General features: G+C 34.1%; 1 protein-coding gene and 1 pseudogene across 1 annotated transcript; both read left to right on the top strand.

Annotated features, from left to right (window-relative positions):
- The first annotated feature begins 2,282 nt into the window (after positions 1 to 2,282).
- Positions 2,283 to 5,111, top strand: LOC148600772 (uncharacterized; annotated as a pseudogene).
- Positions 5,112 to 14,481: 9,370 nt separating this feature from the next.
- LOC148600771 (uncharacterized) lies at positions 14,482 to 18,613 on the top strand. Its single transcript, XM_088556298.1, has 2 exons — positions 14,482 to 14,664; positions 17,909 to 18,613. Exons 1-2 carry the CDS (start codon positions 14,482 to 14,484, stop codon positions 18,611 to 18,613), a joined length of 888 nt encoding a protein of 295 aa, XP_088412424.1.
- The last annotated feature ends 976 nt before the right edge of the window (positions 18,614 to 19,589 follow it).

The raw sequence follows: 19,589 nt of genomic DNA, 5'->3' as shown, positions 1-19,589 counted from the left end.
GTGCACCGGTCTGGTAAGCGTCCACAGCTTTTCTAGAAACACCCGCCGAGTTGCTCTTAATAAAAATCAAGTCAAAACAGTTTTATTGAAAAGCTTAGAAAATGTAATAGTTTAAAGTATACATATAATAGCATGATTAAAGAAAATTTTGATATGCCAAATCATAGAATAGAAACATGGCAGAATAGTTTAAAAATAAACGATCTTCCATGGAATGAATATTTTATGGTGTTTAAATGTTGCAAAATCTCTTATCTAAAAAAAAAAAAATCAATACAAATTACTGCATAGAATTTTTACTTCAAACAATTAGTATTCAAATAGAATTAAAACAAATAGAATTAGTAAACTCAAGACTTTGTACATTTTGTAAAGCTTATGATGCGACCATTGAGCAATAGGTTTTATTGTGTTCATGTAAATAATCTGTATCAGGATTTTTGTTTCAGCTCAAAAGATCTTATTCCAATAAGTATTAAGAAGAAAGATTTTTTTAAAAAATTTAGCAATGCATTCCTATTTCTTAAGTAACTCATGATTGCTAAACAATATATCTATGAGTGTAAACTTGAGGATTCCAATCAGCGTCGGTTCAAAACAAAAATAACATTACTATAAAAGTTCAGATTTATACAATGGAAGGAAAATGTGGTCGATTAAATCTGAAATGTTCTTGGCTGCAGTTAACTTAATTTTCCCATCATTGGTTTCTTAAATATATTGAAACATATTGTTAGCAAGCTTATACAAGTTTCAAATAATCTGAATGTGATTCATAGGATATGGGATGTGTTTATATATATTTAATGATATTAATACAGGGTGTATGTGTCGTTAGTGTTTCCTTTATTTTGTTTGTTTGTTTGACTGTTTTTTCTAGCACTTCATTATTTTGTTTTCCAGGTGAAAATTTAATGTCATTGGTTTTACAAATAAGGGTAAGTGTTAGTAAGATTCAGGCTATATGGGAAAAATCAGAAACATGCATGTCAAAACTCCACCGATCTGACAACATAATATTACTCAAGGATACTTTCTTTATTTATAAAGACCAACATTTGATCTCCGTTTCACGGGCTTTAATTTGAAATCTTTCAATAGAATGTTAGAAAAATGATGTTTGACAGAGTTATCTGCCCTTGAAATGTTCATTTTTAGTGCATTTCAATGAAATTTGAATTCAATGCGCCAACATAATATGGAAAATAGTGTCTTTTTTCTTTGTCTTTGATGGTGCAAATTGTTAAATTATATTTTTTTTTCATACCAAATTTCAACCACTGCCTCGTTCTTACAGAGGCTCAACTTCAAAAATGTTATATAAACTATTGATGTTTCTCCAAATACCCAGAAGCAAATGAAAGAGATCGCGAACATGTTATACATCTAATTAAGACATCAAGATGTTTTGCATGTAATGTAAAAAATATATAACCCGGATGCATGTTTGTACACATGATGGTACGACGTTTCTGTAGATTTAAATGCAAAGTTCTCTTGTATTGGAAGATCGGTAGATATTTAAATGCACTTGTTCTATTGGAAGATTGGAAGAGTGTTAACGAAATTTTTATGTTTCCGTATCGGTTACTTATGTAAGTATTGCTTATTTTTTTTATTTTTAATTTTTTAACGCTTACCCTACCGGTGCACCTGGTCCATGCTCCAAGTTTTTAGTGGAGTCCGAGTTGCTCATTTACTTTTGTTACTTTGTATGTATGATTTTAGTTACTCTGTGTTCTTTGTTGTGTATGTCTGTTTTCCATGGCTGGTCTTTGTCCCTGCATTGCATTCTTTTGATTACCGCTAAAACCATGGTTCCCTTGATTACTCTTTCACTCTTCTTCAACTTAAAAGAATATCAATTTGACGTAACATCTTATATATAAACCATTTTAAAGTGAGCTTGACTGAATATTCGGTTGTTTATTTGAGTTTTTGTTTGTCAGAAGATGAACAATAGTAAGTGAAATATTATGTGTAAATTTAAATAAATTGAATTTTGGGGATCGAATGACACTCAATAAGTACATTGTAATGGTCATTCAAGCAAGAGAACCTTATTCCTAGAAGTTAAATATGCTTCTTAGTTTAAACATATTTTTTATTTCAAATAAATTCATCTGTTATAATAAATACAACAGTAATACATCATAAAGTATTAGAAAGAAGACTACGCTTATGTTAATCCGTCTCCTATCATATGACAAATATAAGCACATTGAATCAGCATGCTCTAATATGTTCGATTACATATATGTATGCAATAGTGAAATAGAAAAATGATATGCGAAAAAGAATATGGACATGCAGGTAAAAACAGAAGAAATTTGATGAAATGCATTAGAAAGAAAACAACATACAATACTAGTGTTAATCTACGAGTCGTTTTACTTTTTAAAATGTAAAATAGAACCTCTAAGAATAATTCATCATTTTTTTTGCTGTAAGAGAACCATATTCTATTAGAAAATCTGCAGTGTATTACACCATAGAGGGCCAAGGATAAGTACTACGCTTTTGTTTGTATTGATGTTATGAGTATTAATTAACTTTCAATAAAAAACAATATTGGTTTGAATAATGTGTAACCTTGAAAAAGATTAATGTACAAACTAACATTTGTACTCCTAAACATTTATGTTTTATCGATGAGTTTAACTGGAGTCAGGAATTATACACAATGAAATACTATAAAAAGTACTATTGTTCGTGGGGTTCCAATTTTCGTGGCTTTCGTGGGAATGTCAAACCACAACATTTGGTTCATAACGAAAAGGAGATTTCTTTTGATATGTATACTGCAAAAAATGAAAACCACGAATTCAATTATCAATGAAAATTAGTATCCACGAATTAAAGTACTTTCACAGTAGATATTCTGACAACTGCTCCTACGTTTTTTTTTATGCTGCTTATACATTTGTAGAACATAAAGATCATATGTTGTAATTAGATAAGGGGTTTGGGTCCAGCGTTGCAACATTGATTGAACGTATTTAATTGTGTTATTAAGTAAGAAATACATTTTACGCATTTGTTGTCTTTTGATTGGTTTGATTGGTGAAAACTTTTATTTTCAGTGTTCCCGGAAATACTTTTTTATTGATCCGAAAATTCTAATATTTCATTCATTCTCAACAAAACGATTAAAATTAAAAACAAATAAAGTTTTATACCATTATTTGTTGCCTTCCAATCATTTAAAGATAATACCCCTTCCTACAAAGCCCCTGACCGATGACCCCCGACCTCCTGTCGTCTGCTTTAGCCATAGTGAAACAAAGATGGAAGAGGTGCCGGATGTTGATATAGGTGGGGGTGAAAAGTTGCTTGAAATGGAGACTGGGGACTCAAACACTATTATGGTAGAGGTAGACATTTGTGACTTGCTCCAGGAAATCCTAAATTGTCAAAAAAGCTGGAGACGCAGGCCCCACCGTAGATTCAGTTAACACCCAATCCAAAGACGCAGACCCCACCGCAGATCTCGTTGACGCCCCAGCCAGAGACACTGGTCCCATCGGCACCGCAGATCCCAAGTCGACTTACGTTTTTGAAAAACCTACTGTTTCTGCACCTCAAAAGCAAAAGAAACGATTTAAAACTGTTACTCCAATAGAGCTGAAAAAACTTCCAGAAAGTCGACAGGCCAAATCTACAAAACAAAACACAAAGTAGGAGTCCAAGTTTTCCAAGGTAAATAAAAACTTATCAAAACTTAGGAAACCCTATTTATAGTTTTGCCATACTCCGTAAATGAGTAAAACAATGTATAAATTCAAACCAGTATTTAAATCTGGGACCTCTCAAAAAAACTTGAGCGCTCTGCAACTGAGCTATCTGAATCTTTTGAATAACTAATTGGTCTTTTTTTACCATTGAATCGGATATTTTCTTGCCTTTGTTATGTGTGGTTTTTTTTAAAGTCAAATTGAATATGTCTGTTTTGTTGATTTTCAAAATGGTGTATTGAAGCCTTGGATCAAGTTATAGATTTCAAAACTGTTTCAACAGAAGAATTGAACATAGTGTTGGCTAAATTTTACATCGAGGCATCCCAGAAAATTTCCGAAAAAAGATGCAAGATAATGTCAGCTGCCCAGTCCAAAGAATACCACAAAAACTCAATGAAAAACATTCGAGCCGCAATAAACCGACACATCCATGATTTAGAAAAGTATACTCACATCGTTCCCGATAGGGAATTTAGGAAGGCAAATGAAAACCTTCACCAGAAATTGAAAAAGAACCTCGAAAAAGGCCTCTCTCGTCTTACCAAACATATACAGATTATTACAATGAATGACTTAGAAAAGATGAATTCTTACCTGTACCTCATCTGATGTAGAGCCAATGATCCTTAGATACCGTGTCTGGTATAATATTGCCATGCATTTTGTCACCCGTGGAATTGAATTCACAAATTACTCCAGTTAAACTGGTTTGAATACCACTTTGATGAAAATAATCGTAGATATGTCTGCATGTCAATGTAATGAAACAGAAAATATGGCAAGGCGGACTGGAGTCTGAAGACACCATAAATGACAAGCGAATATTTATGATCGCTGCCAAGTTGCTTCATTGAAATTGTTAATTTCAAAAAACCGATCCGGATGCAACTTCACTTTTCAATCACATCAACAAAGGTGCGTTGTCGTCCAAATCTCCGCAAGATTTACATCCATGGTATCTTACCAATTCAGTAGATTCATGGCAGATGTGTCGTAAAATGCATCCTGTAGTGTAGTGTAATCTTCACAGCTCATTATCTCCGTGATTTAAGCAATGAGTGACGCTGGCTTCGAAATCAGGCATATGATGTACATGAGCGGTCATCAGAATGAGGTATCTGCACGAAGCTACAGTCGGGACTGTTCTTCTCTCCAAAAGAAATCAATGAGTGACACACACTTTTTACTCTATCTACAGGATGCCAACCGCCTGCAACGCCAATGCCAGTGGCTATAAAAACCAATCTTGCCGATGAGCTCGGCTGTGGCGGTTCGTGACACTCCAAATACTAACACTGTTAAAACATGTCGTCTGGGTTAATTTCCAACTCAGCTTTCCATAACTGTACATTTCAATTCTATAAGCCACGGTAATCCGTTGTTTTGAGAAAAAAATCTTATCACATGCATTTGTAACATTCCAATGACGTAGCGGCGGCCAGGACAGTTCATTCGCTCTTTTCACGCTGATGTTGTGTATTCATACTCCAAAATATTTTCGTTTTTATTGTTACTAAATATAAAAAGTTTTTTTTATTTTATTCTGAGCCTAATTTAATAGAAATAAACTAAAATGTATTGAAACTAAACGAAAAGGCTTCTGTGAATTAAGTTTGATTGTAAAAATGAATTTAAGAAGTAAATTAGCTAATAATGAATAATTTTCAGAAAAAGTACTTTAGATGTATTTGCAAAAACAAAATACCGAAACGTCAGCAATGGGATAATTCACATACGTAAAAATGCTAAAAAAATATGGCCAAAATGGGAAAACATTAGAGACGATTTATATGCAAAATGTAGCGGATTATACATAAAACTGAAGAAAAGGGAAACAAGACGTAACACAAAAAACCTAAAGCACCAGCAGTATGAACTACTACAAAAAAAAGGAGTGACATTAGGTGCTCTGGAAGAGTAAGCATGTCCTTCACCGCCGTATTTCAAGTGAGTGTAATTCTGTAATAATCTAGCAACAATAATGCAACTTCAGGATATCTGTCAAACACTGTGAAACGAGAAGTGATCAACTACATGTTGAATGGATCCAATTAACGATGCTATGTACCAAAGTAAATACGTTTTATGAGGTACAATACCTGCATGTTTAAGTAAAGGCAGTGGTGCAACATCTATGAAATACAAATGCTACCGTTGTATTAACAAAAGCGTTGAAGCGTGATTCCATTTTGCCAATGATTCAATTTTGTAAGAATTATGCGGGGTTTTTTTGTGCGTTACTCTGGCTGTTTTAAAAATGTAATACATGAATAAAAGCTTATATTTATAATTTTCCACTTAATTTTGATTTTTTTGTGAAATTTGAGCATGCGAAATCGGTTTGCTGTTAAAGAGGAGTATAAATTTTTTTGAAAAATGTGTGTGTGTTTTTTTTTATTGTTTTTTTTTTTTAAATATATTTTTTTGTTTTTTTGTTTTTGCAATAGATGATTTATGACTACCGACAGTGAAGTGGTATACTAAATTCAAAGCGTTGAAAGGGCCATCGGGTACTGTTAAGATATTATGGGTCAATTGTTTTTATGAGATTGTTGTGAATTCAAACGAAATTAATCGGTATTTTCAGCAAAAGTGGTTTATTGGGTATAATTATTGACAGGGAATTACCCTTGATATTTTAGAATTACATGGAAAGGGGAATTACCTTTATAGGCCATGCTAATGAAATATTTTTGTACAATAGTGTATAAGCTGATTACATGTGGAAAAAAATTTTGAAAATATAGGCGGTGGCAACTGAATTTTTAATTCCGACACCCTATTTTAATTGATGAGGAAAAGGATGCATAAACATGGTCTTCAGGTATAATCGGAGAAACCAGGATATTTTCGCAAAAATCATAATCATAATTCTCCTCATTTTATAATCTATTACAGAAGTGAAATGGCGACGAGAATTAAAAGATTAGATTGTATTGTTTTATCACCGTCCCCATAGCGTTTATTTTATTGTTTCCTGCATATTTTTATTATATAACTTAGTATGATATAAACACTCCTGAAATGCAAACGAAATCTATGATACCAGCAACGGAAACTTATGTCAAGTTTTTTGACAACAATACAATTATATATGACAATGTGACTTGGATTACACCATCTGCTTTCAGGATAGTCTATGTGGCAAATGCAACAATCCTCAGTCCATCTGGATTAGTCTTTAACAAGTCTAAACCATTTAACTTTAATAAATACTGTTGGAAGAAAGAAGAACATAAAATAACGAAAGTGAAACATCACAAAAAAATATGATTCACGGGTCTACACTCTAGTATAGATGTATAGTCAAATTTTTCAGCAAATCGTTTTCGATGGCCTATCCTGCGTTGCTCTGCCAAGGCCCTGGCTGAAACAGCGTACGAAAATCGTTATAATTATAATGAATGAACTTTTGGGAGATCTAGTTCGAGAAATATACGATCTAACAAAGACATGTTTTATGTTTTAACCGAAACCACATCGTTTTCATCAATCTGTGTTCCTTTTTTGACGTGAGCGACTTACATATATGTGAACTGCTTCCTAATTCAATGGTATCAAAAGGATCACAAACAAGAGTAGGCACGGATTTCATATACATAGCAAGAAAAAAGGAACAAAACGATCGGTAGTAAATGAGAAAGAAGCTTTATCAATAATATTGAAAGTGTGGCCGAAGATTAAAATTATATATCCTTTAAACAACTGGAAAGTAGACAAGAAACGTTTAGAGAACGCTAGTGTTATTTGTAGACCACATGGTGGTGCTTTTATGATATGCACCAATAAATACTACTATTACTGAATTTTTACCCGTAAAATCTTTAAAACTCGAAAACAAAATAGACCGGCCATGCTTTCTTAAACTGGCTTACGCACTAAAATGTAAATATTTTGCTGTGGAAACTAAAATGCCTTTTGACTTTTATAAGCCGATGGTTGTGTTAATATTTGAACTTGAAATAGTGTTTAAAATGCGCTGTTTTAGTTTGACAAGGCATATATATTCCGCGATTTGTTATATAAACATATAAACATTTCCAAAAAAGAACTGCAATTTTGTTTTATAAATTGGTCAATCAATATTGCTATTATAATTTTACATAAAAACTCATACATACTTTTAACTGTTTATTTGGATACGACGTGGCTACGTCTCATTTACTACTTCAGAGTCAAATTACCACTTCATTTTGAAGTATTACAGCGCCTTGAACCAAGATCTATGCACTTTAACTGCATAATCTTTGTGCATGTTGATCGCAGGTGGTGGTCAAACTAAAGCTGCAAATGTGTCTTTGAAATTATTTTTGTAATATGCTAGAAAGAGTAATCAAGGGAACCAATATTCTACCGGAAATAAATAAAAAGCAGTGCAGAGACAAAGACCTGACAGAAAAAAAAAAATACACACACACACACACACACAAGAAAGAACACAAAATAACTCAAAGAAAATAACAAAAGTAAATGCGTAACTCGGATTTCACTGAAAACTAGGAACATTGACCAGGTGCATCGGTAGGGTAAGCGTCCTCTGCTTTTCTAAAAACACCCGTCGAGGTGCTCATCAAAAGTCCGGTCCATTGTAGACGAAAGAGGAAAGGAAAACTATGACACATTTAACAAATTAGTTCGTACTGCAGACGGATAATGCGTAACGATCGACAGGTTCATGATGACGACCATAAAATTGATGATTTTAATCGTGCAACAATATTAATTTGTTCCAGGAACACAATTGCAAGAAATCTAGCGCGATCCAATAAATGTCTATGTATTTACGGCAAGCTCTAGCACAACGTATGAGTTGTGATATGAATTCACCATACGCAAATGAAAGGAAAGTTGACAATACGGAATGAAAAGTCATTTGTCGTATAGTTTGGTTAATAGTTTTTCTTTACCATCAATCTCTAAGTGTTGGCCAAGATATGAATCTGACTTCACAGTATCTGCAGTATCCTTTATTTCAAGTTCTTGTGCACCTGGTCCATGCTTCCAATATAGTGGAGTCCAAGTTGCCGATTTACTTCTGTTACTTTTTGTATTATTTTAATTATGTTTTTATTTTTTTTTGTGTATGTCTGCCTGGTCTTTGTGTCTGGATTACATTCGTTTAACTTCTGCTATAATCTAGGTTCCCTTAACTACTCTTTCAGCAAGTAGAGGAGCGCAATTTGTTCCCATTGGAATGCTGAACGTTCGTTGTAAAACGCGTCCACCACACTTGACAAATATGTTGCAATCAGACATTTTAGCATTTGAAAACATCTTCTTTGGTATATTTGTATTTATATGTTTTTACAAAGTATGAGGAATTTCTATATAAAAACTATATATTTGTATCTAAATGTCTTTTTGTAGTAACAATGTTGTATAGAGTATTTGAGTCGGAATTTAAACTGGTTATGAGGAATAGAAGTTCAATAGTTGAAAATCATAGGATTTTATGCTATTATATTCAGAAAATAATCTAGAATTGGGAGTTACCAGAAGCTCTTTCGAATTTTGCAGGATCCATATTGAATTAATTTCACTACAGGACCGGGAGTAACAAGTGTCGTGGGAGGACTAGCGACCCTCTTTGACAGCAGTATAGATGTTAAAAGTTTTGAAAGAGGTTTGTTGGTATATGTATATTTTGGAGATCCAGTTATGCAGCTTTATTTGTATGGATCCTTGTGGAGTTTAGGAATCCAGTACATAGACGGTAGATCAAAATCATCTTCCTTGATAGAGAGACCAATAGAGGATAGCACAGATTTATGGGTTTCCATTTTTTCGTCTTTGGAGAGTGTGGTAGCAGTATAGGTCTTATTACTCCTATTATTTTCAACGTTAACTTCTGATAACAAACATTGGATGTTATAAGTTTTCAGACAAGAATAATTATGTTTTGAACTTTGTCTGTCTGTATGGTAACATATTTGTCATGTATAGAAGACAATGTTTTTGCTACATCGGGGTCTCTGAAAACTGATGAAGCATTGACACTCACTAAACTACTCAAAACTTTCATACGATACAATATTGAAGAACTCACAGTCTTTACCCATTCTGTCAGAGAATCAGTGTCTTCTTGTTTGTTTTATCAATTTTCTTGCGTTGTCCACCACGGCATCCACAATAGCTTAATTTATAATTCCAATTAAAGGAGCGTGGTTCACGGAATATATGGAACCATTAGAAAGGACTTAACGGGGAGATTCGTTATCGAAGATGTTTGAATCTCCCGGAATGTCGTGACTGGAAGGGATATATTTGCATGGACCAGATGTTCCGGTAGGGTGAGCGTCCTCTTCTTGTTTAGAAACAACCGCCGAGTTGCCCATCAAAAAGTCAAGTTCAGGAATGGAATTTATAACATGTTACACAAGTCCGTTTTCATAGTACAGATAGATACACCGTAACGATCCATGAGTTCATGATGACGACCATAAAATTTCCGTATTGATCACTTCAATCGTGCAGCATCATTATCCTGTTACAGAGGCTCTATATGAATATTTTGAAAGCCTTAATTTTCAAGCTTTGCATTGCCATGGAACTTTAAGGAAAGGAGATTGTTATATATTTTAGGTGAACCAAGAAATCAATCAATTGAGCATAGCGCACAGAATTTCCAGGAAGCGATGGTTCTTGTCAAATGTTATCAAGTTGGAAAACTGTTAATGGTCAGAAATGCATTGAACTACCTGAAATCGAACGGTTATTGCAAGATGAAGTCGAATGTTTAGTAAGAATTACAGAAAAAAATATCAATTCGACTGACACTTTAGATGACTTTTATATTTTAAAGTTTGTATGTTGACTGCGACCAGGGAATAATCTAGGATTCAGTGAATAGGAGGAGTGACTTCTCCCTTCCAGGAGTGATAGAGAGAAGTGAGTCTGGAATGGGGAGAAATCATACTTCACCGCTGGAATATTTTATCGCATTGATATGAAGTTGTATCTCTAGGACATGTATTCTAATACATAATAAACAAATAAGACATGTTTAATACTGTAATTCCACTTTCTATACGTGCAAATGAATAAGTACATGTATAATAAGTAACTTTAATTGAATGTAGTAAGTGGTTAGATTGTCATTGAGAACTTGTTTCTTATAATAACATGTTCTTAAAGTCTATAAATGGTCTACACCTTCATGTGGTCTCTTCCTGAAGAAGAAAAAGAATTTATTTGTAAATAATTTCTGTTCTGACATTATGATGAGTACACTTGTATTGTAATTGATACAAAGCACAAATCAGTCTGTACAAACATGCATGTACATATATATATATTTACATATACATTGTTTGGTGCGATTATTTACAAATAATTGATAGTTATAATTTAAATTGATAAAGGAATGACCGCATCTTGATATGCCATAATGGTAGTCTATTATCCAATAACTTTCCCTGATTTTTTTAAAAACGATAATATTTAGCTTAATTATCTTTTTTTTTGCCTTATCAAAACAAAGTGTCACTTCAAACCCACATGCACTCATACACATAACTGATATCCAAGCTGAAGACCAACACGAATGTATATACCTGGCATTTAACAAATGTATATGTGGAACAATCGGATGTCGGAATAGATTTAGCTAAGCAATATCTGTTCTAGGTTTATCCCCAAAACAATTGCATTGACAAATTCACCATGAAGACTTTGAGCTAGAATTTTCATAATGCAGAAAGAAAAAGGCAGCTGACTTCTCATCCGAATATTTCCGTAACATAGATCCTGAAATGGTGGTTTAGAACATTAAATTGCATACTGTAAATACCAGAACATATGACAAAAGTACTTGTACTTTATAAATGCACATTTGCTACACATTGAAGTGAAAACTTCCATGTATGACTGGAATGAAAGAAATCAATGAAGTATCATTTTGTTCTTGTCTATTTATATTTAAATAGACAACACGCAAAAAGAAATGATATATCAAATAGACAAAACACTAGACAAGGTGCGCCGGTAGAGTATAGCGTCCTCTATTTTTCAGTTAGTTTGCGTAAAATTACTTCCGGTGTAGACAAAATAGGTTGTGTTCATGATACATATAGAAGAACCATTACGATCCTCGAGATACTGACGACGACCATGAAACGTCTGATATAATAACTTTATTCTCGAAGTAACATTTCCTTGTTTCTGAAGATAAGATCAATATAAATCGTTTGCCCAGTTTTCGGCAAGCTCTGTCATGAAATGTGAATTTCTAAATAAAATGTCATGACTAAATGGATATTAAGGCATCTAAAAGAAAGTTGATGATCCGACATGTGATGTCTTTACAAAAGTCGATTAGTTTAGTCATGAACGTTTCCCTCTCATCGATTTTTAAATGTATGTCAGGATTCGAGTCTGACGTGTTCAGTATCCTTTTATTTAAATATTTCGTAGATGCAATGTGTAAATTTGTAACTGTGACATCAACTTTGAATGGTGCTTTTAAAACCAGACTAGAACGGAATAGATGTCTCAATTGAAATCAACCAATAGAACACGTAAAGACACATAACTCTTACTTTCACATTCTAACGGTCAAAATACAACATTAATGCAACACATAGACGATGAATAAAAATATAATGTAGTTCACCATCATAAAATCATAGTTCCCTTGATCACCTGCTTTGTAATTCTAAAATAAAATTCTTTGAAATAAAAAATAAAAACGGACTTCAAAATTAGTCTCACTTTCCATAAATAACTCATACTCAAACAAAGATGTAATTTAAAAAATATATATATAAAAAAGGATGGTACATCTAGATATCGATATGTAGTACTTGGTAGAGATTACTCATACTTTGTACAAAACTGTTTCAAATCATTTTCCAAGTATACCGAAGACTATATTTTCAAAATGATGGAATTTCTAATCGACAACATATTTGAACAGTGTGGTGGACGCATTGTACAACTAATGGTCGACATTTCAATGGAAACAAGTTGTGCTCTTCTTCTCGCTGACCTGTTCTCTCACTCTAGTGAGGCTGACTATAAATCGAAAGGAATGAGCATAATTTGGACAGTTCCTTAAGTTTTCCCTAAATAGTTGGCGAATTATCGTTAAACATTCCTAGTTTCAGGGATTTTATACATCGCATCTTCCCCAAAGAACTTGAGTTGAAGGATAATACAAACATTGTGAAGTTGGCATCATATCATAACCTACACTTAGAGATCGATGGTAAAGGGGAACTATTGCTAAAACATAATGTAGAACGCGGTGACCTTTCATTCCGTATTGTAAAATTTCCTTTCATCTGTGGCAACAATCTGTCAGCAACTGTGTATGGAGTTACGCGATATGCCAGAGCTTGAGGTAACTTGCTACATGATTGAAGTAATCACAACAGAAGCTTTATGATCGTAATCATAAACTCGTGGTTTTTTTTTTTTCACTGTACACTACCAGAACCGATCCGTGCAACAAAAATTGCGATCGGTCATAGATCACCGGTCAGTTTCCAATCATCGATCCGTCAAACCGACCCATTAAACCGTTGATCGCATCACTTTACCACAGAGCGGTTTCTATATTTTATGGTTTTCGTTGTTTCCTTTGTCAATTTTACACATTTTCCCATAATTCAATATATTTAAGATTCAGTTTATACTTCTATTTTTAATTTCTCATTTTCAACAGACCATCTGTCAGTTAACATAACAGAACTGAATCAGATCAGTCATTGGTAAGCGATCTGTCCGCAATCAATCAGTCAACGGTCATCGATCTGTCAAATTGTTGTGCTGATCGGTTCAAGGACTGTATCTATCTGCATGACGAGACGAATTTGTTCAACGTTTCACAGTTTTCCTTTCATCTTTCATTTACCCCGGACTTGACTTTTAATGAACAACTGGGAGGGTGTTTCCTGAAAAGCAGAGGTCTGAGTGGTGGCCTGGGCTGACAATTTCAGCCCTTTGGGGTTGTCATCTCTTTGACATATTACCCTTACCTATTCTCGTTATATGTAGTATTTTCACTCTCGTTTATATCAAGATTTCTTTTTAAAACATTTGAAACATTGTTACAAATACAAGCAAATCAAACCAACTGTGATATGCTCACACCATATGCTCATGCCAAGAAGAAGACAAATAAAAACGAATAATTGGCAATAAGTGTAATCAAGGGAACCAAGATTCTAGCGGAAATCAAAGAATGTAATCCAGGGACAAAGACCAGATATGGAAAACAGAGAAACACAACAAAGGACATAAAATAACAAAAGTAAATAGAAGAGGAATGATATATATATATGTCAATAATGTATCTTTAATTTCATTCTCTATCCTACATAACAACACCTAGACGAACTGCCTCGTACTACCATACATCGTGTACTAAGTTACAGCCCTAGATTAATCCTAAGACCACGGATAGCTATATTTAATATCGTAGATGGCCGAGTGGTCTAGCGCGCTGGGGCAGGCGGTGTTGCCACAGATGTCACAGCGGTACGACTTCGAATCCAACGGAAGAAACTACCAAAAATTTGCTTTGCATATTTGACAGTTCTAACTTCGTTTGGGAATTTTTCATTATCTAAGTATTTTAATTTAAGCCTTTAGATGTCCATTTATTGCAGGCTGTTTTTGTAACTTCACGGAGAGGACACAATTAAAAGAAAACGGGTTTACAATGAATTCCAAATCTGTTGCTATTACAGTTTTCGTTTTTGTCTTCATGTTCAGTTTACTATACAATGTACTTCAAAACAACATGATTACAATAAGTTCTTATACCAAACGGAAGCTACATAATGATAGTAACATTGCATTGATATTGGATGAAGCGATGAAAATTAAGGAGAGACCCGTACTGATCACGATAGTAAATGACGGCTACAATGATATGGTATACAGCTGGCTATGCAATACTAAACATATGGGCTTCCATAAACAGGTAAGAATATAGCTTTAAGTAAGCATCCATTTGTTAGGTGTATTTACACACATTATATATGTATTCCTGATTTTTTTTTAAATCTAGTTTCTGTTCTTATAACTTTAAACGTATAAATTTTCGCGGGTTCTGGCACTCGTTATACAGATTTGTTAAATGATTGGTTTCAACAGACTCTTTCAACCAGTTTGTGTAACAAGTCAAGATGAAGAAAAACGATCATTTCTCCCACTCTCGTTTGTCAACAAAGGTATAGATGCAATTAATTTGGCTAACATCCTCCATCACAAAAACACAACCAACACCACCCCTCCCCCCCTTCCGATACTCCAAGGACAAATCCTTACCGATTATTTCATACTCCTATACTTCACTTATTGCAATTATAGAAGGCAGGACCTCGAGATTGAGGACTTCGAGTCTAAACCACCTGACAAAAACTCTCCATTTAAATATGATCCTTCCGGTAACTTCATTACGGGATTTTAAGCATCATCTGAAACGAATCTCTGCGTTAGGTCCTTTCTAAAGGTTCCAAGTACCGTGAACCACACTCCATAAATTGGAATTATAACATTTAAGTTCTTATGGATGCCGTGGAGGACTACGCAAAAAAAGAAGACATTGTCAGAGCGGGTAAAGGCTGTTAGGTCTTCAATGTTGAAAAGTTTTAAGTGTAAATATCAATGCTATAACAGTTTTCAAAGAAGCCAATGTAGCAAAAACATTGCCTACTATACAAGCAACTTTACATAGCTGGAAAATGTACCCCCAAACCTCTTTCAAAACTTTTAACTTCTATATTCACACTGTCAAAGAGGGTCTCCAGTCTTACTACAAACACTTCTTACTTCCGAAGTGGTATCAATTCAAAGTGGATACTGCAAAATTCGAAAGATCTTTTGGAGACCCTCAATTCTAGTTTTTTATCAGAAAATAATAATATTAAAACCTATGATTTTTCAACACTGTATACTTCTATTCCCCATACTATGTTAATAACCCTACTCAAAACCATTATACACCGTTGTTTCTCCAAAAACGATGAAACACCTAGATACAAATATATAGTTCTTGGTAGAGATTCTTCATACTTTGTAAAAGTAATTCCAAATTATCTACCAGATATACAAAAGATGTTTTCAAAATGCTTGAATGATTTATCGACAACATATTTGTGTGGTGGACGCGTTTTTCAACAAACGGTCGGTATTCCAATGGGAACAAATTGTTCTCCTCTACTTGCTGACCTATTCCTTCACTCTTTCGCTATATAGATATCGTAATATCATTAAACAATCCTAGTTTCCGTGGATTTGATACATCGCATCTACCCCAAAGAATTTGAGATTAAGGATACTACAGACACTGTGAAGTCAGCTTCATATCTTGACCTACACTTAGAGATTGGTGGTAAAGGAAAACTATTGACCACATTTTACGCCAAACGTGATGACGTTTCATTCAGAATTTTCAACTTTCCTTTCATCTGTTGCAACATCCCTTCAGTAACTTCGTATGGAGTTTTCATATCACAACTCAAACGTTATGCCAGACTATGTCGTAACTACGCAGACATTTTGTATCGCACTAGATGTCTACAATCAGGCTTCTGGAACAGAGTTATGTTGCCACAAGATTAACCCCAGATTTACCCCGGACTTGACTTGTATGGAGTATGGAGTTTTCATATCACAACTCAAACGTTATGCCAGACTTTGTCGTAACTACGCAGACATTTTGTATCGCACTAGATGTCTACAATCAGGCTTCTGAAACAGGGTTATGTTGCCACAAGATTAACCCCAGATTTACCCCGGACTTGACTTGTATGGAGTATGGAGTTTTCATATCACAACTCAAACGTTATGCCAGACTTTGTCGTAACTACGCAGACATTTTGTATCGCACTAGATGTCTACAATCAGGCTTCTGGAACAGGGTTATGTTGCCACAAGATTAACCCCAGATTTACCCCGGACTTGACTTGTATGAGCAGCTCTACGGGTGTTTCTAACAAAGAAGCGGGGATGTACCCTACCCTTGCATCTGGTCCATGCTACCAGTTTCTAATGGAGTCCGAGTTGCATGGAATGATAATCATATGCAGGATTGTCATGATAGGTCATACGTTCACTAACGCATTGAAGACATAATTACATACATGCATGTTCGTTTCTAGCAACTTTCAATTGCCTCAGTAACCCGTACCATGTATTTTAACGCAAAAAGTGTATGTAGTCAAAGATCAGAAAGACGAAAGTCATCAGTAGTCCAGACCATATTTAACAACACAAAAAATGTATGGAGTCATGGATGAGAGAGAGTTTTATATAGACCACAGGTCGTTCCATGAGTTGACGATTTTAACTCCTCCTTAGAAGACCGAGAACGGAGAGTTTGAAAATTAGATAAATTTAAGTAGTAGTTTATCTTTTTTGTCAAGATGAATTAACTGTCTAATTAACTTAATTTTATTTGTCGATGTTTAGGACATAATGTCTTTAAAAAAATTATGATGTATGAATTCTTTACAAAATATGATTGAATCTTAAACAATGTCACTGTTTGTCAATTTATGTTTGCAATGCACAATGTTGTTTTAATGTTGTTTGTTTGTGTAGACTTATTACGGTGTAAGATTCATCATTTCTTTTTTAAATACTAGTACATCATATTCTAATTCAAAGCCGACCATTTGTACCACAAAAGCCTGACTGGTTGCGTCTCAGAAGGAAACAGATATATCAGGGAATGTCATTCTCTGTTGGGAACTCAGGATGTCTCTTTATTTAATGCTTACCAGCTAGCCATATACCAAACAAATCAAAATTACTGTTCTCAAAAACATTAATAGATATCCACCCAAATATTTGTGACATTGTTTTTAAGTAGCAGTCTTTTTAAAATCATGAGATGATGCATGCATGTAAACATCTCATCAAGTTCACATTCATATTTAATACAGAATCAGTCACATACCAAAATAACAAGTCTTCATTCGGTTGAGACATCGGGAAAATCATTCTATGTTGGTAGCTCAACTTGGCACATAATATTTGTGATTTGCACGAGTTATGGTAAGGTAGAACCAGAAAGAGATCAATGGATGGCTTTTTTGAGAAAAAATTCAGTAAAATAAAAAATATCGGATGTTTCTACACCATGAATCACCTCTCACATTTGCAGTGTTTTAGTTTTTTTTATGGAATGATACGTAATGAGGATTTTCTTGTGAATTTAGGTACTTTTAATTGTGACTGGTAAAACCGGAACAGCAAAAATGAAGGAGTTGTCATCTGATGTTAACATTGTTGTTATCGATGTAGACCAATCAATGAAAGGTCACCAAAGTTACAGTCACGTGGGATACTTGAAGATAATGGTCCTGAGGACGTCTATTCAATTAGCTTTGTTACGAAACGATATAGAAGTCTATTTCTTTGAGTGTGATTCTGTATTTTTAAAAAATCCTTTACCAATTTTAAGGTCTTATTCCGGCAAGTGTGATATAGTATTTATCAGCAACTATAAATTTAAGAGTATAAATGGTGGATTCCTTTATCTCTTTCCGACATTGGCTACTAAAGAGGTTTTTAAGGAATTAAACCGAATGATGCAGGTTTTATACGAGAAAATAAACAATAAAAATTCGAATGAATTAATTGCAAGTGAGGGAAATGATCAGACGTTTCTATCAAAGTTACATGACGAGAATTATTATGGTCTGAAATCAATCGTCATTCCTTTTGGCATTTTCTCGGATGGGAAGTGGTACAACATTTCGGTTGAAGAAAGAAAACAAACTAATCCGGTCCTGATACATAATAACTGGATTATTGGGAATCAGGCCAAAATGGCTAGGGCGAAGAAGTGGGGACACTGGTTCTTAACAGAGAAAAGATCATGCGATTTAACAAAAATTAAAAGACTTTTTCCAGGAAAATAATATTAAGTTTCTTAAGGTTTGCATTCTGTTTTTATACTGAGTAGTATATATATTCCAAAATCTGCATCACTCTCTCGCCAAAAGCCGGTTCCGCTAAAAGTTAAATATCAGTTCGATCTTAAAGTCAGGTTTACGTTTTAAAGAAAATAGATATGCGCATAGTCCATATCAATAAGTGATATAACATCGACTAATAGACGTATTCATTTCTGTAATTATGATGCCAGATCTACTACGAATATATGACCAAACATTTCTTATTGTATTGTCAGATTAAGAAGTGACTGAGTTTAGAACTGGAAAAGAAAGTGATCAAATGATGTTTTATTTCATGGTTGTTAAATGTCCATAAACTACATTCCTGACCATGCTTGTTTTTGTTTGTTGCTGTTGTCAATTCTGCCGCGTAAAGACCTATGGTAACAGTTAGATCAAATAACTATATACAAGAAAACAGAAAAATTAAAACATAAAAAAAACATTTAAAAAAAACAATCTCTAATACCCTCTTAACAATTTGTTATTTCTATTGTATATTACATATGTAAATATGTGACCCTTTGGTTGATATAAATTTTGACATTGGATATTCAGAATATATCATTTTACGCAACTTGTTTCATGCATGTTTTCAAAAAAACTTCATTATCTGCGTATGGAGTGTTCATATCACAACTTATACGTTATGCTAGAGCTTGCCGAAACTACTCAGACTTTTTGTATCGCGCTAGAACTTTAACAAATAGGCTTCTGGAACAGGGTTATGTAGCTATAAGAGTGAAGTCATCACTATACAGAAGTTTTATGGTCGTCATCATGAAATCGTGGATCATTATGGTGTATCCATATGCAGCATGAAAACTGATTTATTCAACGGGTCATAGTTTTCTTTTCCTCGTTTGTCTACCCCGGACTTGACATTTTATGAGCAACACGGCGGATGTTTCTAGAAATGCAGAGGACGCTTACCCTACCG

This window comes from Perna viridis, chromosome 12 (genome assembly GCF_037379345.1).
Source record: "Perna viridis isolate PV_CMFRI_1.1 ecotype Kerala chromosome 12, ASM3737934v1, whole genome shotgun sequence".
Classification (NCBI taxonomy): domain Eukaryota; kingdom Metazoa; phylum Mollusca; class Bivalvia; order Mytilida; family Mytilidae; genus Perna; species Perna viridis.
The sequence above is the reverse complement of the archived record's forward strand: the minus strand, read 5'-3'. Positions and strand labels throughout refer to the sequence as shown.